Consider the following 23,161-nt stretch of genomic DNA (forward strand, 5'->3'; position numbering starts at 1 on the left):
CTGCAATCAACATTAAACAGAATCCTCATTGCTTTATTGTGACGTATTTGGAGAGATTTGAATATAGACGAAAAGGTAGAAGCCCAAACCAAAATGCAATAGAGAAAATATGGGTGGACGAAAGAATAATAAATAGATTTTAGGATAATTTTAGGAAAGAAATGACGAAGACGAGTTAGCATGCCAATATTTCGGGTAATTTTTAATAATAGTTCTTTTACATATCTATGAAACGACAGATTTTCATCTAAAATAATCTCAAGGTATTTAAACTGATCTATCCATTTTAGTTCAAGACCATTCAAGAAAAAAGAGAAGCCATCTGAAACTACTGATCCAGTTCGCGAAAATAACATATATTGGCTTTTTTTTTCATTAAGAGCTAGTAAATTCCTTGAATACCAATCAGATACAGTTAGTAACATACTTTTGAGGTTCTGGAAAAAAAACTGATAGGTCCTGGTGAGAAGCAAAAATTACTACATCATCAGCAAACATTATAATTTTATAAAGAGGCAAAACTTCTGGCAAATCATTTGTAAAAAGAAGAAATAGGATAGGCCCAAGGGCAGAGCCCTGAGGCACTCCGTAACTAATCGGAAAAGTTTCAAAACGGAGAACACGAGATTTATCAACACATTATAGTCGTCTCCCAGAAAGCTAAGATGCAAAAAAATTAACAGCTTGTGTTGAAAACCCATAAGACTTGAGTTTAAAAAGAAGCAACGAATGATTTACTGTGTCAAACGCTTTGGTGACATCAAGAAAAATCGCCAAAGCGTGTTGACCTTCATCTAGTGAATCATTAATATTTGGTAAAAGCTCATGAATTACCAGTTCAGTTGACTTTTCTTTTATATAACCATATTGAGACGTGTGTCAAATCTAACTATTAAATAAATATTTTTGTAATTGACTGTTTCCAAGTTTTTCCAAAATTTTGTTGAAAACCGAAAGTAGAGAAATGCCTCTGTAATCTGAAGGGTCAATTGAACTCCCAGCTTTAGGTAATGCTAAGATTTGCTTTTTTTAAAGGCTTAGTAAATACCCCTTGCATAAGTGATAGATTGAAGATATGTGCCAACAAAGGTGAAATGCTTGACGCTACTTGCTTTACGGTTTGAGCCGAAAATCCAAATTCGTCCGTAGAAAAACTCCGTTTAAGCTTCAGAATAATTTCTTCAATCCAGTGAGGTACAATCTCAGAAAAAGAAAACGAATTTTCTGCATATTGCTCATTAACTAGAACAAAGGGGGAATTCAGGTGCTTATTCATAGTCGATGCAAGTCTAGAACCAATATTACTTGGTTCTTTGGAGAATTGGAAGAATTTGGTGTGTTGTTGAAGATGGGGGCCCATCTATAATAAAGCACAATCTTATTCGTTGTGTACAAAATATAAAAAAGCGTGTTATTACACGCTTGGGGGGGGTGACTAATTCTCCCCTAGATTAGTCCGGAAAACTCCTTTCTTGGAATATTGATAACAGTAGCCTAAAAATAAACTTCTCTTGTCTTTTGAAATATTCCCCTGGCTCTGGGAAAATTCTTCTTATCCCCCCTCAAAGGGAGGATAAGTGCATCTATGTTTTCATATTAGGTGTGACGTGGGTGGATACCACCAAAACCTTAGGGGCCCAGAGAATTAGTGAGTTGGACCATCACCACCACCCTCCTCCCCCCCTCCAAAAAAAACTCATTTTTGACAATCGTGTATATCTTGTTTGTGGGTATCTACAAACGAAATTTTAGTTATTACAGAAACAATTTAAGAAACAAATTTAAGTTTTTAACGTTCTCAGTTCTCACTTTTAGTTTTCTGGATAGTTCTCCATCTCTAAACCTCCCCCCTCTCACTTTGATTACTTCTCACGCCAATTTCCTTGGTATTACACTGCCATCCAGTCTTAAATGGGATGCCCGCATTGACATTAAGAAACAGGCAAACCTATACCCTACTCTATGTCCTATCTGGCATTACGACCGAACTGTGGGCGATAAAAAGAGAATCGGAAATATTCAAGAGAGACCTCTTAAGATTCGTTTTAAAACTCAAATGATTATTTTCCAGCGAAAAGGGGGTCTAATTACCGTACACAACAGACAAAGATAAACAGCGCAACAAATTTGGGGCCCTTTGTATCAGCTTCGACTGACGGTAGTAGTTAGTTACTGGACCAAGGAGCTATCCCCCCCCTTCCACAACCTTATTAGGGTTTGCCGTCCAACGATTAAATATCAGATGATTTCCATTATATTGGCTTTTTTCATTAAGGCTTTTATTGGCTTTTTTTTCATTAAGAGCTAGTAAATTCCTTGAATACCAATAAGATACAGTTAGTAACATACTTTCGAGGTTCTGGAAAAGAACTGATAGGCCCTGGTGAGAAGCAAAAATTACTACATCATCAGCAAATATTATAATTTTATAAAGAGGCTAAACTTCTGGCAAATCGTTTATAAAAAGAAGAAATAGGATAGGCCCAAGGGCAGAGCCCTTGGGCCTATCCTATTTCTAAAAGAAAACGAATTTTCTGCATATTGCTCATTAACTAGAACAAAGGGGGAATTCAGTTGCATATTCATAGTCGATGCAAGTCTAGAACCAATATTACTTGGTTCTTTGGAGAATTGGAAGAATTTGGTTTGTTGTTGAAGATGGGGGCCCATCTATAATAAAGCACAAGCTTATTCGTTGTGTACAAAATATAAAAAAGCGTGTTATTACACGCTTGGGGGGGGATGACTAATTCTCCCCTAGAACTCAGTTGCATATTCATAGTCGATGCAAGTCTAGAACCAATATTACTGAAATAATCGCCATGTCTTTCTCATATCTGATTTATACTCCAAAAATTTCTCTTTATAATATTTTCTCTTCCCATGTCTTACTAATTGAATTTAGCTTATTCCTATAAACTTTGCATTCTTCAAACGACTCAGGTGTCTGTAATTTTAAGGGGGCAGCCGCTTCTGTGATGGAGGGGGGAGGGGTCTTACTAATACTTCCCCAGGTCCTTTGAATATAGGTCTTTAGAAACTAGCCATTCTATATTTCGCTAAAACTCGGCCTTTAACATTTTCCATGTTCTACTTTTCCTGCAACAGTATCAAGGAGGCACACTTGTGCCTCTTTAAAGAGGCGACCCACCACAATGTTAAGCGATTTCCGGTCCTAGCGGTCGCAGAGAGACGGCGGTGATCGCATTTTGTAGCCTAAGCTCAAACTAATAAAAATACAAAATTTCACCCTCCTCCGGCTTTATCTTCATGGGGGAAAGTGGACCGGAAGTTTCGACCGTCCAAACACAGCCCCCCTTTAACGTTGTCCGATCAGGCTGAAATTTAGAGGATATGTTTTCCTAGGGCCTGGGAGCTCGTCCTCACAAATTTCAGCTCAATCCCATCACTCCTTTCCTGTTTTCCAAAGACCAAATATAGCCACTGAATAGACATCAAATTATTTTTTTTATCAGCCGCACCTACAGGCAACAGTTGGCAACGAATCCGGGTGAATTAGGACTCATTGGAAGCGGAATTTGACCTTTTAGGGCCTTTTGATTTTCAAACCGAAAAAATTATCCCCCGAATTTACATTTACGAAAAACCTCGTTTTCCTATAAGAGCCCATGTTAATTTTTGAAATTCCTAAAAGCATAGTATTTCTTTACTAAATTAGATCAAAATAGTCCTCTTAACCTGAAAAGACCGACTGCAAGCTTCCAGAAATTCCAGCTCTTTCCCAGAAGTTTTTTTTGTTAAAAAACAAAAATCGTAGTTTGTACTTGCTCGCGTCGAAAATAGATTTCAGGGACTAAGAACATATTAACAACAGTTCATGCTAGTAGAGTGGTCACTATTCCTGTCTGTCATGTGGAAGGCCCGGGTTCGATTCCCCGTCAGAGTAAATTTTTATATATTGAATTTAAAGTAGTATCTCTTAAATTTAAAGTTTAAAAAAGAAACTCAGTTTCTTTTTTAAATCCAATCTATTAAATCCTTCGGCTCAACAGGCGTCTCCAGAAGAATATCACAGTCGGCCTTCAGCTTACAGGTAAGTCTCTCCTGCTTTGATAAGATACCGTATACCCGCATGCTCAAAGAAAAGTTGAAAAAAGAAAAACTTTCTGTGCATTTGATTTGAGTATTTAGGAATTAAAAGCCTTAGCACAAGAATCTTCAAAAGCCGTGGGTTTAGGGGGCGGAGCTGCCCTGCTTTAACTCCGGACAAGATCACCTAAGAGTTAATCAATCAATAATAAGTAATAAACTGTAAAAAAACGTGCAGAAATCATTTGAAAAAAAAACTACGTTTTCTAAAGAGTTAAAGAGGCTGAGTCACAAGTTTGAACCTTAAAACCTACAGGGATTAGGAGGTACAGTTGGGGGCTGCCGCCCCCCAAACCCCCAGCTTTTGCAGCCACTTTTGTTAAGGTTTTTTACGTCCTGTAGCCTGCAATCCGTTGGTCGTACCAAACCGAATGAAGCTGTTTCAATGGCATTTTTTTTTAATCTCTAGAGAAATTGCCAGTGACAACTCAGTGTCTTACAGTTGTAACTACAAACCTCTCTTTGTGCCAGGCATAATTATCGAATTGGTCGGATTATGTATGTTGGAAAAATGGATGAACCCGAACCTATTCGGACCTAAATTGATTGTTTAATCTGAATCCTTCTACTGTTCTTTTTTTTTTCAGTTCATAATTTTTAAGTTTATCCCATTACAGCTTGTTATCCGCTAGAGAAAAATCTCATGTAAACAATCCAGCAAACAAGCTCAGTACTGTTTCTGATCAAAGAGATGCAATAGGATGTTCTTACGGTAAAAAATTCTAGCAGATTTCGTTCGTGTTGCAAAGCATTTCTTTGCAAGGGAAAAAGTGGGGGTTGAGGGGGGGCGGGAGACCCCCAAAATAAAAATCTTAACAAAAGAGGCTGCAAAAGCGGGAGGTTTGGGGGCGGCAGCCCCCCAACTGTACCTCCTAATCCCTGTACGTTTTAAGGTTCGAACTTGTGACTCAGCCTCTTTAACTCTTTAGAAAACGTAGTTTTTTTTCAAATAATAATATAAAAGATCCACTATGCAACTTCCAATTTCCAGAAAACATAAACACCACAAAAGCGATTTGACACAAATCACATTATGGTTAGATAACAGCTTCTTCTAAGAATTCAGTTCAAAAGTTTACACTTGGGCAAAATTAAATATCAAAATTGGTATAGGGGAGACCGGCCCACGTTTAGCCAAAGCAAACAGTTTCAATATAAGAACCTATGGGGCTTCTGGTGGATTTTAAAAGCTCTGACAGATGGCAGTGTATGTTTTTAAAAATAAACCTTAATTAATACTTTTACCAAAAATATTAGATTGGATCTGGTTTTAAGGTGATTAACTATGGAATTTTGTTCAATTTTGTTTGAAAGCTTACGCCTAATTACGAATACTAGAAAACTTGCGTTGTAAGGTCACATTGTATTCTCTTTCTATATGCCTGTTTTTGGCAGCTTCCGAGACGTGTCATCTTCGCCAGTTTGCTGATAGTATTTTTTCATCCAGTGGGATAGCAAACTCCTATGTTTGGTCAAAATACCTAGGGTAAATTCAGCATGCCGTACCAAGTTGTCCAAAAGTGGGCTATGCTTGTAAAAGCTGTGTAAACAGCATATGTAAAGGTTGAAGGCAAGCTTAAAACCCAAAACTCTGTTAATTCTGGTGTTGTTTAATCCTGTCAGAACAGTAGGTGAACTGAAGTTCCATTTTTTCCTGTTAAATTTCATTCAAGATAAAATGCTTAAAAGTAAAACAGAACAGAAAAGAAAGAAAAGTGGCTGTGATCCAGAAGAAAATAAAACAGCAATTTTTTCTGTCTTATTCTACAAGAAGTCAGTTGGATTCTCTAGAAGTGCCATGGTTGTCCTTAGAGGAAAGCTGCAAGACTACATAAAAAAAGTTGAGAAGCTGAATATCCCTCTAGAAAGTATGGACCTAAGTTTCCTTACACCCTGCTACAACACATGATAAATATTTACAGAGGAACAAGAAAAAAGACTAACAACTTACTTGAAAACGATAGCTCATATGCTTTCGACTGTATTCCCCTAGAAGCGTGTAAATTTACATACACTTATGCCATTATTAAGAGTATAAAAGTACCAAATAACGGAACTGCAAAGGCAGTGGAGACAGTGGAGGAATTACAGGTAAAGATTGGTACTGTGGTTTTATGGATTGCCTTAAAACTCTATCAGTAAGAACGCCAGAGAGTACAAGCCTATGACGAACAGCTGCTTTCAACTGTCACAATGTAGGAGCTTTCTTTAACAATCTGGAACGAGGCCTATATAAACACATATTCAGACCACGACAAATTTGAAATTTTGATAAATTAGGTTTGATAAAATCCACAAGCCTGGGAAAGTCATTGCACAGGGAGGCCAGAAGTAAGTAGGGAAGGTCGCGTCAGCAGAAAGAGGTCAGTTGACCATGATTTGTGCTGGTGTTAATGCATTCGGAACACAGTCCTTCCTCTACTTATTTCCCCACAGAAACAGTGTCCGGAAATTTTACTCAGGGAGCTTTATCAGGAACCATCACGATCAGCTCAGAAAATACTTCTGGCTGGATGACTGCCTCTCATTCTTTGCTTTACTTGCAGCATTTTATCAATCAAGTCAAACCCTCCAAACAGTCGCCTGTACCTCTGAAATTAGAGCACTAGATCAGCCGATACACCATTGAATTGCTTGATCTAGCTAAAAAAAATAATACTGTTGTCCTTTTAACTGTCCTTCCCCACACTACTCACAAACTACAACCTCTAGAAATGATAGTCATGGGGCGCCTTAAGGACAACTACAACCAGGAAGCCACAAGTTTTATGACTGTCCACAAATGTAAAGCTATATCAGTGAATAAGATTGCTGTGCTGCTGGGGAAAGCATATCCAAAGGCTTTCACTCCTGAAAATATAATCAGTGGAATCAGAGCAAGTGGTGCCTACCCCACAAAATTAGATGTTTTCAAGGATCATCAGTTCTTCTTGTCATATGTCTCTGACAGAATGCCTACCACATCTAGTGAAGCACTTACCAGAGAAGTTTCTATGCTCAGTGGAACTCCTGTGCGACATTTAGACTCCTTTAACATAAACCCTGAAACAGACGCAGCATAGGTTCTGTCTCTAAATGAGAAGCAAAGGTCAACAGATGATTCGTTAAAGAGATCGTCCATGCAAACCCCTTTCCACACGAAAAATCAACAGGAAAAAAATATGAAAAAGTCAGAAGTGCTCACTGACACCACCATGAAAGAATGCATTACTGCTAGGATAAAAGCTCTATCTGCCAAAAAGCCCTAGTCCTGGAACGGAAGTCAGACAAGTGAAAAGACTAAAAAGCAAAAGGCGTGTCTCTCGCAACAAGAGTTACAGTTAGAGTGACGATTTTGACGTAGACGATCCTGTATACAACAACTCTTCAGACCCCAGCATAGACATTGAAGACGAGCCTCCAACCAGCAACTTCTAATTTGACACTGAGAAAGTCAAGGCTGGTGATTACATTCTGACTGAACTGAAGAGCAAGAAAGGGAAATTTGTTCAGAATGTTATCATTATCAAAAAGTAGCAACTGAAGAACTTAAGGTCCACTTTTGAAAGGAGACTGGAGCAAGAGACTTTGCGCTAACTGAGGAGGTGGAAAATGGCGGAGTATTTCTAATTGTCTTTTCAAGGATGGTATTGAATGAGTTACTTTTGCTTTGGCATGCTCAGTGTTGGGGTTCAACCCCTGTTTCTTTTCCTTTCAGATAAATGACCTATTTTCGTTTCTTTAATTACATTTGCTTATAGTATAATTTCAAAAGACAAGTAAAATTCCCGTTACTAAGCGATAGTGGTTTTGCAATAGGTAAGCTGTGAAGCAATTTTATTTTTACTTCCTGGTTTGGGGCTTCATTGAAAGAAATCTAAGAGGTAAAATTGGGTTTGAAAGAGGAGGTAGCTGATTGGCTGGGCCAAGTGACAGTCCACCCATACAAACAGTGATGTACAAATTATTATTATGTTTTAGTCTGCGTTCTGACCCCAGTCAGGGATATATATATTTGTGGTATTTGTCGGACAAAGATGAGATTAAAAGGGCGAGTGAAGCCCATAGAAAAAGTAGGAAAATAGAAAGAAAGGCAAATATGGAGGCCTTTGAGAGAGAGCACCAAGAATATAAGGGAAAAATGCAAGCTGAGAAAGATGAAACTAAAAAGAATAGAAAACAGGACGAAAGGGCTAGAGTAGCCTATAAAGAAAGAGACAATACGGATAAAGAACGAACATATTCAGAAAATGAATTAAGAAGAAATAATGACAGACGGAATCAAAGTAGTCCGAGTAGAAGGAGCAGTGTTAAATTGAGGTCCAGCAGGGGCTCGCGAAAAAGCACTCGAATAGATATAGCACAACGAATATTAAATTTCATGGAGGAAGAAAGAATAGCCAGAGAACGAGAAGACGAAAGAGATAGAAAAGAAAGGGAACAAAGAGAGAAGGAAGAAAGAATAGCCAGAGAACGAGAAGACGAAAGAGATAGAAAAGAAAGGGAACAAAGAGAGAAGGAAGAAAGAATAGCGAGAGAAAAAAAGGAAGAGGCTGATAAAATAGCTAGAGAGAAAGAAGCCCCGGCTGATGAAAGAGCTAGAGAGAAAGAAGAAAGATATCACCAAGAGTTTAAAAGAACGATGATAGGTCTAATAGAATCCCACTGGGGAATTCCAGAAAGTGAGACTTTATCACAACTAACTTCTAGGCTGTCAAATACCCATAACAATTTGTCTAAGAATCAATTGGGAGAAAACGAAAATTACCACACATCAAACGCTTTTACGAAAAAACATAATACTTCGCTAACTTCGAGGGGAGATGAACCGGGCCATAAGACACATGCGAAGGCTGTGCCATCCTATTGGAAAAACGAAATACATGATACGCATGTTCAAAATGTTGATATTTCACAAAGGGATGCGGCAAAAAATAAACAAGATAAAATTGAAAATAAGACACGCGAAATGGATTTTTCAGGAAAATTTGCAAATAATAGAAAACTTGAGAACACTTTTAATAAATATGAGACGCGAACAAATTCAGGCCAAAATGAAACACTGATTGAACCAGAAATAAGGAGACGAAATTTATTGTATGCACTTTTCCTTAGAAAGTTCGAGAAATTTTAGTAAAATATGAAAAACCAAATGTCGGAGTTCAATTCCCATTTGAAGACGAACTATTTATTTCGACGGTAAAAATAAAGAAGACTAGAAGAGAGAAAAGAGATATTAAACAGAGCTACAATGAAGTAATGCATTCAAAGATAGTGGACACTGGAGTCCAAATTAGATATAACGATGATTTATTATTTTGCGCGAATGACAGAATTGAGAAAAGTAGAGACGAAAAGAGGAATTCAAAAAAGAGAAAACATTGGGAGATTCAGCCTGCAGTGGCGAAAAATAAAAAATTAACTGGGTTGTGCCTAGATAACATAAATAATAGGGAGAAAAATGAAAAAATGTTGGCTGGGCTTTGCCTTGAAAACATAGACACTACGTTGGGCAGAGAGTACCAAGATCCCGGTGGAAGCATACAAAATGGATACAAAATAGAGATGGAGAAAATAAAACGAATTGGAGGACAGTTGTGAAATATTGAATGTCAAATTAGACTGAAAAAATTTTGGAAGGAAACTAAAATTGGTTTGATCGACTCAAAAGATGGGTTTGTTCCTTTGTGAGGGGGAAGAATCCCTTGGTGAAGATCCCCTGCGGGGAGTCGCGAAAGATAGCCCTTTTTCTCAATGCACAACTGATCGACAGGTTGTGATCCCTTTACCAAGATTTCGCCTTTCTGATCTGGAGTCCTTGGTGGATACTCTCTCTCAGTCACTTCATACGTCACCCAAACGTGTGTCCAGTAACCCTATTCATAGTTGTTATTATTAACGGGAACCGAAAATTATTCCTGGCAAATTGTATTCAGTGGGAGATGTATCCAAATTTCATTTTTAATTAGAATCAACGTAACTTCTTCAGTTAATTTTCCCAGGGATGGGACCCAGAGAAAAGCGATTCATGGTTCACCCAAAATTTTACTTCATTCCCAGTACCCTTGTTGTTTTCACACGGCCGTGTATTTTCGGCCTTAGATTATTTAAAATTATACCAAGGGCAAATTTACATATTAATTGAGATGTGGGGTTGTTTCCACAGACGGAAATCAAGAGGCTAGTACAGCCAATTTTTCATGATGGCTGGCATCATCACAGGCGCCAAAAACTGATTCTCTGCTCCTCTCCGATGTACATTCGTGAAAGCGAGAAAATTTGTTGTTTTGAATTGTGCAGCGCACATTCATTACCTATGAATCTTGAAGATTTCAACTTGCAAAATCTAAGTGCGGATGCTATGCGATTTAGACCATGGTGGTCCTACAGTAGGGACGCGTCGAGGACGACCGATCCAGATTCCAGAGCCAAGCGGTGGAAGAGAGAAGGCAAATGGATTTTGTAAAGTTGAAGTTAAGTGTTTATTTTGGTAAGGGTAGACCAAGGTAGCATGTAGGCTGTCATACATCTCACGGGGGGAGGTACTAAGGTTCCACCCTTCCTTCTTTTCCTTTCAGATAAATGACCTAATTTCGTGTCTTTAATTACATTTGCTTATAGTATAATTTCAAAAGACAGGTTAAATTCCCGTTACTAAGCGATAGTGGTTTTGCAATAGATAAGCTGTGAAGCAAGTTTATTTTTACTTCCTGGTTTGGGAGTCATTGAAAGATAACTCTAAGAGGTAAAATTGGGTTTGAATGAGGAGATACCTGATTGGCTGGGCCAAGTGACTGTCCGCCCATACAAACAGTGTAGTAAAAATTATTATTATGTTTTATTCCGCGTTCTGATCCCAGTCAGGGATATATATATTTTTGCGGTGTTTGTGACCCTTTTGGAAGAATACAAGTAAGGTATTTTCTACAAACTGCTTACTATTTTCTGTAACCCAGGCAGGGTAGAAATAGAGGTAAAAGGCACCGTCATTATTATATTGACAGGGAGGGTTGTTACCTCCAAGGAGAGAGTAGAGATTTTCTAGTCGCAACCCAAGGCGGGTACAGTTGGTTTTAGAAAGTGGTCATTTGACCACTCGATCGCGTGATCAGAACCTGGGACAGGATACACTGTACCAAACCCGATATTTGGAGAACCGTTGGGGTAAGAGCGGGAATCTCACTAACATTTGGGCCGACAAGGGGTTCTCCCCTTCGAGTAAGTAACATAGCAACCTTTTTTGCGCCATTTTTGCCTTTAAAAGTGGTGACCCCGCGCATACACCCCAATACTCAGCAACTTCTTATCGTTTGAATCAACTCATAGAGAATTAAACAAGTCAAAATCAGCCGATCGTGGTCCAGTCTCCTATCTATATATCGGACCGAAAATCAATATTGAAGATCGAAACGTAAATGTTGATATCTCAAACGATGTTGGGAAATTTCTGTTTGTTTCCAGCTTTTTTAACCATTTATCAGATAACATCCAGCAAAAAATTCCAGCATATGAAAATTTCTCGTTAATATCTAGCGTAAATTTGAAGTTCTAGGGGGGGGGGGCAGCTACCCTCCCCTGCCCCCCTTCCCTACACCCATGACTAATGGTCCATGGTTTCATCCAAACTTGATATATAAAGGTTTCGTTCTTGATGATTAATATTGCAGCATAAAAGTTCAAAGGCAGAATGCTTTAAGTAAATGTACAATAGTAGACTAGATAGAATAGTTTGTTTAAATAAACCAATTATGTTTTGTTTTCATAAAGCCGATATTTATGGATTTTCTCAGGCTGCTGTCTGTAAATTTGAGGCTCATCCTGTAATATAAGATTTTAAAACATCATATTAAGTCGAAATTTACAACTAGTAATAAAAGATTCCAAGTTTTTTTACTATAAAACTTAGGCTAATAACGCAACGTAGAATTTGAAAACCAAACTAATATTTAAAGTATTTCGGATGTTGTTGATTACAACTGGGTCGCCAACATGACGATGGAGCAATTTTCTGGCTTGGTTATTTTATTTTATCTTTATGAACTAATTTTATTATTTATACATTTATTTTATAAATATTTTCTTTTTATCTGTAAAGTAACAAATATTTTTTGTGTACAAGTTTTTTTTTCATTTGTTTGTAAACTATTTAGCGTATTTTGACAAATCCAGAGATTCAAGATTTGTGAGATTTAAATTAGAAAAAATATCTTAGTAAAACCATGATTGACTGCGAATTCTATTTATACATTCAAATTTCAGCTCGAATTTGAATTGTCATCTGAGATAAAACTTGTGCAAAGAACGGGTTTGAGATAGACAACCCCCTCATAAATAGAATAATTTCTGCTTGTTCTAAGTTTAATGTTATAGTTTGCTTTCTTAAAAAATACGATTTTTATTAATTTCTAAATGTTCTAATACCATATTTAGGATTTTCGCCGATATAAGAGGGCTGCTGCCCCACTCCCCCTGAACTCCTGTTGTTTATGCTAATATTTAACATTTGCAAAACTATTCCCTGAGAATGGAATGGCTCATTCAGGTGCCTTTGCTTTATATAACCTTTACGTTTTTTGTTTTTTTTTTACCAGTCAGGTTCGTCAAAAGTTAGAATTTTGAACTTTTCTACATTTTGCAACTTTAAAACACCCATTTTCGAAAATGTTTCGAAAATGTGAGTAAAGACTGGAAGAAAGTTAAGTTCCCACACGCCTACGATAGAGGTTATCCCCCCCCCCCTCTGATCTGGGGCCTCTCAAAGGAATTTTGGCTAAAATAGAATTCTTTATGGCCTCGGGCACTACTGACTCCCGACCCAACAACACTGGCACTGGGCAATGCTGTTTACAGTATTGCGATTACAGTAACTTTACTGTTTAGCTAGTTTACAATTACTATTTACCAGCATTCACCTGTAGCTAGTCAAGTTTTACAGGAGTAGGATCAACTGACTCGTTTAAGACTCCAATATTAACATTGAGCTTCCGCACATCATGGCGCCTTGGCGTCGAGACTTAACAGATTTCCTAAAGAAGATTCTTTTCGTTAATACAGCATTATCCATATCATTGGATTCTTGAACTGCCAGAGTTGGCATTACTGGGCAAAGGAATATCATCCTACCGTCTCAGAAAACTTTCAGAGCCAAAATAAGATAAGATTAGGATGTCAAATGGCTTTCCTGATGCTGGAAGATGCAATTTCGTCCCAATGTTGAAAGATGAAATAGGGTTAGCCGGAATGCCAAGGAGAATCTTTTAATTTTTCGTCAAGATGGAGCCCTCCATAAATTGTTATTATTTTCCATCAATAGCCCAATAGACATTTCCCTTGGTGATGGCTAAGTCGACACAGAATTGATTAAATCAGGGCTAAATGTCTTGATTCAACACCATACAACTTTTTTCTTCAATCTATGAAATTTGACACCTGAGATTTTAGTCTCGCTCACTAAATCCAGCCACAAAACTAACTATCAACTTTTCGTTTGTGCTTAAGCAACAAATTTCTGCAGTCAGCCAGAACTGAATTTGTTAGCCAGTGCGAATTCGGCCCATCTGGGCTCGTGATAGACATTTTTATAAATAAATCTTATCTTACATACACAAGTAGACGATGGGGTATGAACAATCACTTACTGTTGATATAATTATAAAGGCCCTTTTGTCTTTGCATTTGTAGGGATAATTGCTTCTTGTTTTACTTTTATTCTGTCATTTTAGCTGTTTATTTCGAGCTTTTTCAACTATCTACCTTTAATCAACTGCTTTTTTAGAGCCATATACCTTTTTTAAACAGCTTTTTCAACCTTCTGCTTTTTTAGACTTATCCAGTGTAAATTCGAAGTTCTAGGGTGGGGCAGCAGCTTCCCCCCCTCCGTAAACCCATGAACGTAGGGGCTATTTAGAGTAGAAGGTGTTCATGTACTATAATCCAATAATAAACTTTAAGTAAGGAGCAACTCGACCCGATAGTAACCGAAATCCTGAAAAATGGAACTTTGATACCAATAGATACATCAAAAGGATTGGAATTTTTTCTGATTCTGAATATATACAATTAATTAAGTTTAACGTTACCTGTCAAAAGCTAAGAGACTGAGAAAGTTTGCCTGATTTTCGAAAAAGAGTGGAAACACCCTGAAAAATCAAGTGATCTTGATAAAGATCATATCATCAAATTTAGCAGATCAGAGTACCCTACTTTAAAATTAACTAAATTCGATCTAATTACTTTTATTTTAAAGGAATGGTGATGAAGATATAGAAAAAATGAAAATTTCGGATTCAATTTGCTTTTACTTTCTGCCAACTCGGCCCTGTGCTTTATCTTAAGAAAAATGAAAGTTTTCAAAATGATTATAACCATTAGATTATCTATTTGAAATTTTGCACCCAGGGCATATACCCTCCTAAAAACTGCCTCTTAACATGACTATTAAAAACATAAATGCTACTATACAAGACAAAATTCAAGGAACATAAAACTTTATTCATATTTTTTCATCAGAATATGAACTTTGGCAACATGAGTAGGGGAGAGTCCACGACGTTTTCACCGTTATCGAGACCTCTTCTGACTTTTTTATTAAGTCATTTTCTATTGTATTAATTAATTAAAATTTATTTAAGAATTAAATTTGATTTCAGGATTAGCTTTACGGCATGGGTAAAAATGACTCAACTGCATTTCAGACACCGCTACTAGGCACTAAACTATTTGTCGATTATTATTAAGTTAAACAATGGTATAAATTAAAAAAAAATACTAAAAGTGATGAATATTAGAGGCTACAGAACTGAAGGGTATGAAAAGTTTTTGTCCCACTCTTTTCATTTGACTTGCTATAAGACTTTAATTCAATATTAAATAAAAGTTTTCGAAAAGCGGCGATTTACCAAATGATACATAAAATACGCACGTGGATCCACGCTTATAGTCAGCACTTAACTATCTGTTTATTAACATAACTTAAGATTAGTTTCAACCAAACTATTTCACTCGGTTCATCTAACTCCACTAAAAAGTAAGCAACACTGCATATCTATGACTCCCTAAGAAACCTTCCCCGCAAGTGACTCCCCTAAGAAACCTTCCCCGCAAGTGACTCCCCTAAGAAACCTCCAATCGACCAATATTAATCATTTTCCTATTCGATGTTTTGGGATGTGGTCTTGACATGGAAACTTTCAACATTGAAAGAGAGGAAGGATAAGCAAAAGGCTGAGAGCATTTTTCACACGACGATTAAGTGGCCTCTGAAGAAGGTACTTTTTACCAGGACTATTTTCCACATATTCTCAACGGGGGGGGGGGGGGGAGGTCCTGTAGATTATGTTTTGGAGGGAGACAGTATATGTATTTACATACATTTCAAATTCCTTTGTGGCTTTATTCTTGTCACCAGCACTTTTAAAAAAAATTATTTTTCGTTATCATAATTTCAAATGAATTTCAATCCAAATATTTGAAATCAATCGTATCTACCAAAGTAAATCAGTTAAAAAAGTGGATATAATAAAGAAATATATATCTAAGACATTTGAATGGCTTAAAATAAAACATAAATAGAAAAAATGCATCACAATTATTTAAACAATATGGTAGCACATACTTGGAAGTTGCATCAGGAATTCGAATGTAACTAAATTTACAAAACCTAATATAAAACAATCAAAGAGGCATACACGCATCATTTAAAACACGATAATGCTAACATTTGAAAGCAATGAAGGAATCCTGATCAACGGTTGAAGGAACCTCATCAAAATCTAGAAGATTTTGGCGTTAAAATTCACTATTAAAGGGGTTTCAGACCCTCTCAATCGAAAAGCATCACCAAAGACCCCTCTGAAATATTGTTGGCGTTCACCAATGATTGCAGCAAGTTCAAATGTTTAGGAAAGACCAGAAAGCTTGAAATTTTATCTTTTTTTTCATAATTCGAAATTATTTGCTGTCTTCTCAAATGTCCCTAAATCCAATACCGGGGTTGCAGAAACAGGAAAGGGAGTTTTAACGGATGGAGTCCAAAGAACGGCAACTCTTATCAAAAATTGGTAGATTATATACCAGGCCAACATAATTAAATAACACGTCATTGTTTTTTTGGGGGGAGGTACAAGGGGGGGAGGGAAGAGCAACAGCTCCGTTCCCCCGCCCTCAAGATCTGAACTTGAAAATATGCACTTCTCCTTAGTTTATTTGGAATAGGATCAGTGTATAAAGTCACCAAAACTAGAACTCTCTTTTTCTTCTGCAAAATATTTCGTAACTAAAAAGTGGAATGTTGAAATTACTTTAGTTTTGAAACAAATCATTACACCTAGAAAGACAAATCACTTTCAACATTACTGTACTGTAATATGCCACCGTTAAAAGCTCCAAGGAGTATAAAAAAATGGATATCAAAAAGGATAAATGGATATTTTAAAAAAGGATAAATAAAAACCAAATTCGCGAGTTATTGAAATCAGAAAAATAATACCAGAAAAAGTTCAATAATGTCAATTTCACCTAACAGTTGCATCCCAATGTGCCCTGGTTAAGAATTAACTACTATATATCACAATAACTTATTGAAACCAACATTAAATAAATAGTTATTTTCTATTAAAACTATTAAAGCAAATATTCACCTAAAAGCTACACCCCAATACGCCCTGTTTGGGAATTCCAAACTTACCATACATCGCAAATACTTATTAGAGCCAGCATTAAATAAATAGGTATTAATTAGAAAACAGATTCACGATTTTTTTGAAAAAGATGGTTTCATTCTTGATAAATAAATTTTGCACAAAAATCTATAAAATGAATCAAATACTACTAGCTGACCCGTTTCCAAATTCCATCAGAAGTTTTCAAACGGTTCGTGGTAAATTTGCAGTTACTCGGCCCAATACTAACTGCAACTCTAAAAACTGAATTTTGATAACAATAGATATATCAAAAGAATTGGCCTTTTATGGTCATTCCAAATATATAAAATTCATTACATTTAATTCCATTATATTACCCATCAAAAGCTATGAGCCTGAAAAAATTTACCTGACTTTCAAAAAATGGCGGAAACTCCTCCAAATAGTCAAGCAATTTTAATGAAAATCACACCTTAAGATTCGACATATCAGAAAACCCTACAGTAGAGGTTTCAAGCTCCTACCTACAAGAATATAGAATTTCTTATTTATTGCCAGAAGATAGATCACGGATGTGTGTTTATTTGTTTGATTTTCCCTGGAATGATCGTATCGAACTAATTATCCTAGAAAATAAGGAAAGGGCTCATTTAAAAATAAATGAAAATTTCTAATGCCCTTTATAAGTAACCAAGATTGGAGGGCACCTAGCCCCCCTTCCACGTCCCCTGCTTCTCCAAAGACGTCCGATCCCATTTTCGAAATAGCCCTTTGATTCAGCATAGTCGAAAGATCCAATAACTATGTCGTCGGGGATGATATAACCCCCCATGAGCGAAAAGACTATAATTGCGCAATTTGCCCATTATTCTCGTACAGTATTTGTTATTGGGAAAATATACTGAAATTCTTTGGTGGAATTTTCCGTATGAAAGAAAGTTTCTGGGGAGAATTTTAAACACAGTGGGGGGGGGTTGACCTAAAAAACAGCTCAGAGCCCTCTCAGAGGCTGTCCCCCCCCAAGGACAGACGCCCCCTTTACCTTCCCTAGGTAAGCCACTGCTACATAACCAACGACCATAACCAGGACCAATGTATATTCGTATATATAACATTGAATAATTGTATATAGATAAATACATGGGGCCATTTTTGATCCCAAGGGGACCAAAAATTCTCTCATTGTTTCTTGTACTGTTCTAATTTTCTGAAAAATAAAAGAGGAGCAGGTTATATATTTTAATCCTTGCTAACCTGTATTTAATCCTACGCTAGATGTAAATGAAAACCAAACAGAAAAGGCCTTGCATCAGAGAGGTAAAACATTAGTAGTTGGATTAGCAAAAAAAACTGGCCATATTTTTGGACTATGAGTTCATACTCAGTAAGGTAAAAAAGGACTCAGACAAGCCAAATAGAAAAGGACTTGCAACAGAAAGATAAGATATTATCAGCTGGATTAGCAAAAACGGGCCAAATATTGACAGAAGTCTCTCAGTCACTTAAGAGGTTTGCCAAATAAAATAAACTTGTCAAAAAAATTCACATGATCAAAAAAAAATTTTTACGCGAAATGAATATGCACTCAATTTGACTATTGCCTCCTTTTTTAAAAAATATAGGAGTCCTTTTTTTGAAAATATTCTTTTTTTTAACAAGACAGCTTTCTAGTGAGGTTTTTACTGTTGACTTAAAAACTTAACAAAAAAAAAAAAAAAAAAAAAAATCATCACATAAAACAAAGGAAAGAATTGGACGAAATTTTGAGTTTAGTACATAAACTTGCGTCAAAAAACTTTCACAAATAATTAGTTCTTTTACTTAAATTTAAAACACTCAAATTTCTCAAGAAACAAATTGTCAACAAAAATTGCACCACAAAAACTATGGGCAAAGAAAACAAGCTTCCAATTGCATATTCAAAATAAGCGTTAAAATGTCAATAACAAACATCGAATCCCAGCGTTAAATAATAAATTAAATAATTAAATTGATAAAAACTTCAATAAATAATATGAAAAAGTAGGGCGGGGTCATTACGTAGGGCAACACCATTTTTTTAAGCTGTTTCCCTTTCAGAAATGTAAACGCTATATTTGAGACTGGTGAATTAAAAAAAAAATGATTTTTCAAGAAAAATTTCAGAAAACAAGAAATTTCATAATCTTCTGACTGATTTATATAAATCCTCCTAAAACACATTACACAAAAAGTTCTAGACCACACTATAATTCTGAACGATCGTGGGACAGCTTTTCCTCTGGTTCAATTTCCAATCCTTGATGAAACTTTTTTCGTTAAGTTTCCGCATTTTTTTATAAGTTGTTTCACTTTCATAAATGTGAGCAATATATTTAAGACTGGTGAATTAAAAAAAAAATATTTTTTTTCAGTTTTTTTTTCAGAAATATGTTTAGAAACTAAGAAATTTCATAGTCTTCTGACTGATTTATACAAGATTCCCCTTGTACATACTACACAAAAAGTCCTAGATCACACTATAATTCTGAAGGATCATGGGACAGCCTTTCCTCTGGTTCGATTTCCAATCCTTGATGAAACTTATTCAAAAGTTCTTTAATTTCATTATCATAACTTGACCACTCACTGATAATTCTTTGAGCAGCAGTCAACTTTGATTCTTTCGTCATAGGATTGTTGCACAGATCAATAGTCTTTGCATGTTCTTTGGACTTGTCGTCACACCACGTTTCACACCAGAGCCATTCCTGAGGTAAGGACTTGATAGCAACTTGATGAATCATGTTATTAGGCAAATCTTGATCTAAATTTGATAAGCTATTTGGATCTTGACTTAGTGCTTGATACTGTCCTCGAAGTCTGTCACCTGCAGCTACCTTGCGGAACTTTTTCAGATCAACAACGTAAAGAGCAGAAATATGGTACTTTCGGTTCTAAAAAGCAAACAAAGAACAATGACTAAGGTTTTGTTCAAAAGTATCATAAGAAAACAACAATGGTATAAATATGGTACTGAAAACAACAATGGTATAAACAATGGTAGAAATATGGTACTTTCGGTTCTAAAAAGCAAACAAAGAATAATGACTAAGGTTTTGTTCAAAAGTATCATAAGAAAACAACAATGGTATAAATATGGTACTGAAAACAACAATGGTATAAACAATGGTAGAAATATGGTACTTTCGGTTCTAAAAAGCAAACAAAGAACAATGACTAAGGTTTTGTTCAAAAGAAAACAACAAATAGAATCTATAAACGAAAATATAAAAACAAAAACAAGTTCTAAATTCTGAGATATTTATAAGCAAAAATTCGGAACAAATAAGTTTGAGTTCTTAACGTTTTATTACACCCATTATTTATTAATTAATAATCAATTCAATCAATCAATCATTTTATTGATACTAAGAAGGAATCATCTTTTACAAACACTAAAAGGCCCATGAAGTTTAGCTAGTAAAAAATAAGTAAATTTTGAAAATTGATAAACAATTTTAAAAGCACCATGAATTGAGCAATGAGCAACTCTAAAAAAAAACGAAGAGTAAGGTTTTGTTGAAAAGCGTCATAAAAAAACAAAAAAAAACAATTGTATAAACGACAAAAATAAAACCAAAACATTCAAAATTCTGATATATTCACAAACACAAATTCGGAACAAAAAAGTCCAAGTTTCTTAAGCCTTTATTACAGCCATTATCAATTAATTAATTATAGATTAAATCAATTAATAATTTTATTGATATTAAATAGAAATCTACTTCTACTAGCACTAAACGGCCCATGATGTTTGGCTCATACAAAAAGTCAATCTCCAAAAACTGATAGACAATTTTGAAAGAATATGAACTGAGTGACAAGCATCTCTGTGAAGAAAATAAAAAAAAACGAATAAGGTTCTGGTCAGAAGCATCCTGAGAAAATAAAGATTGTATAAACACCGATATAAAAACCAAGAAATTCCAAAATTCAGACATATTAATAAACATATTTAGAACTTAAAAAGGTCCAAGTTTTTAATGTTTTATTAGTGATTATCTATTAAGTATCTATTCTTGGTTCAATCAATTATTTTATTGATACTAAAAAGAAATCCACATTTACAAGCATTACAACAGCCCTGTACAAAAAAAGTAAATTCCCAAAAAATGATAGAAAATTTTGAAAGACTGTGAACGGAGCAGCAAGCAACTCTAAAAAGTAAAAAAACAAAAACAACAACCAATAAGGTTTTGGTTAGAAGCATCCTGACAAAACAAAATATGTATAAACGACAAGTTAAAAACCAAGAAAACCAAAATCTGATAAACTAAATTCGAAATTAAAACAATCTAAATTCTTATTGTTTTATAACAGCCATTATTGTTTGATTAATTGAAAGTTCATTCAAAAAATCCCCAAAATATCCCCAAAAAACTGATGAACAATTTCAAGAAGATGAATTGATAGATAAGCAGCTTTGTTTCACAATGATTGCATAAAGCAAGCAGCATATAAATAAAGAAATAAACAGTTATTAAAATAGAGGCATTTGATCATAAAGTGGTGATCTTAGTGAGCGCCCGTTTTTCCTTGTAAATTATTATAAATAATAAAATACCTGATTCTTCAAAATTTATTTAAGAAAAAAGAAAAAATTCTGCAAAGCATTAAAATCATATTATTGGGTTGTTTCATTGAAGAAAAAATGCACATGTAAACCAAGCCTTTGGAGACGGCTCTAGTCAAAGTTAATTCTCAAGGCTACCACTATTTGGGATTTTTCCCAAAACCCGGAAAGTTCAGTCCTTAGGTTAGGATCTTTGGAAAAGTATGTGTATATTAAAAATTACCTTCAAAAACAATGTTCAGAGCATGTATTACTATTATTCAATATCTTATGATCAATTTTCAAAGAATTGGATTTTTGGCAAACGATTCTTAGCATAACGTTATTGTTAAAAGGTCAGTGACAGCCCTGTTATAACAGTACTAAAATAAATACTACTGTTCAGGGACGTACGAGGGGGGGCTCCCCCCCCCGAAATATCACGATTTTTTCATTTTCCCATAATTTTCTGATTTTCTCACAGAATAATGGGTTTGAAGGATTTGGCCCCCCCCCCGAAACAAATTGCCCCCCGAAACAAATTGCCCCCCCCGAAACAAATTCCTGCGTACGTGCCTACTACTGTTGCCACTGTTCCTCAATGTTTTTTTTTATATTTAATGCAATTACAAAAACACATTATAGTTGACAAAAATAAAATATATCGATTCTATCAACTATTTTGAGTAAGACTAATTAACAAAATTAATCTAAGGCATATTTTATTTATGCTCAATCAACAAATTCTACACACGCAAATGCCTGCGAAAAATATCTGACAAAAAAATTGATAGCAATGGAAATATGCTCTAAAAACTTGAAACTCGAAAATTATAACAACATAACAAATAAATCTGAAATATTTCTCTATTTTCCCGTTTTAAAGATTTCGTGTTATCCCTGATTTTAACATACAATTTTTATCAAGTTTTGAAGTTCACATAATTCCTCTAAACTTCAAAATAAATTATATACATTTTAGTTTATTCACAGATTCATGTTGCAAATCAGCTGGGATGAATTTATTCGCCTTAAATAAAATAAAGGCAGTGTATCTACTCATAAGAAGGCAGATTTGCCAGCCTATGAATATTTCATGGAATCCCCCAGAGACAAGCGAAAAATTTAGGCCTATTTTGGAGCCGTTTTCGCCCAAAAAGAATAGTGAATCTGAAAATATGACACATGTAATGGAGCTTAGAGATTAAAGCAAACAACATGCAGTACTCAACAGGATTTTTTAGGGAGTATTAGTGAGTATAGTGAGTATAGAGTATTAGTGAGCATAGTGAGTATAGAGTATTAGTGAGTATAGTATTTTGTATAGAATTAAAAACAATCTTTTAAAAACCTATTGTAGAAGAAATCACATCTTTCTTTTAAGCTTAATAGTCCTGATAAAAGACGGATGATAAGTTAGAAAAAAATATAAGGATACAGTCAGCTAAAAGTATTGAAAGAATTAATAAACATTAAAAAGGAAAAATTAGCTTAAACAATGTATATACGTAATACAATTTAATGTTCTGTTTCTATAATATTAGGCTATTATGTTAAAGCCATTTGTCAAATTTAAAACCCTTGTTTTTCTTTCACTCTTTGTTGTTATTTCTTGCTTCAACAGAAAATTAACTTGTGGCTTCATTTTAATCTTGCTTATGATATAGGTAAAGGAGGTAACATAAGTAGGGGTAAAGGAGGTACCCCTCTCCTCATATACGGAATAATTTCTGTTCATTTCAAGTTTCGACGTTGCTTCTTACTTTCAATTGGGAAAACTTGTTTGTTTTATTTAGTTTCTCATCGTTTTTTAAAACCATACAGGGAAATCCCAGCCCCAATCGGTGGAAAATCTCAA

The 23,161-nt window shown here is 35.3% G+C and overlaps 1 protein-coding gene across 2 annotated transcripts in view; it reads right to left on the bottom strand.

Moving 5' to 3' along the window:
* Nucleotides 1-15,279: 15,279 nt before the first annotated feature.
* Nucleotides 15,280-23,161, bottom strand: part of Uggt (UDP-glucose-glycoprotein glucosyltransferase) — a 34,129-nt gene continuing 26,247 nt past the window's right edge. For both annotated transcript variants that reach the window (XM_089090456.1, XM_089090457.1), the window contains exon 4: nucleotides 15,280-19,645. In XM_089090456.1, coding sequence (XP_088946582.1) covers nucleotides 19,229-19,645 — 417 coding nt within the window. In that variant the 3' untranslated portion in view covers nucleotides 15,280-19,228. The remainder of the gene's footprint in view (nucleotides 19,646-23,161) is intronic.

This window comes from Artemia sp. Qi Xiang Cuo, chromosome 6 (assembly GCF_049724085.1).
Source record: "Artemia sp. Qi Xiang Cuo chromosome 6, ASM4972408v1, whole genome shotgun sequence".
Classification (NCBI taxonomy): Eukaryota; Metazoa; Arthropoda; class Branchiopoda; order Anostraca; family Artemiidae; genus Artemia; species Artemia sp. Qi Xiang Cuo.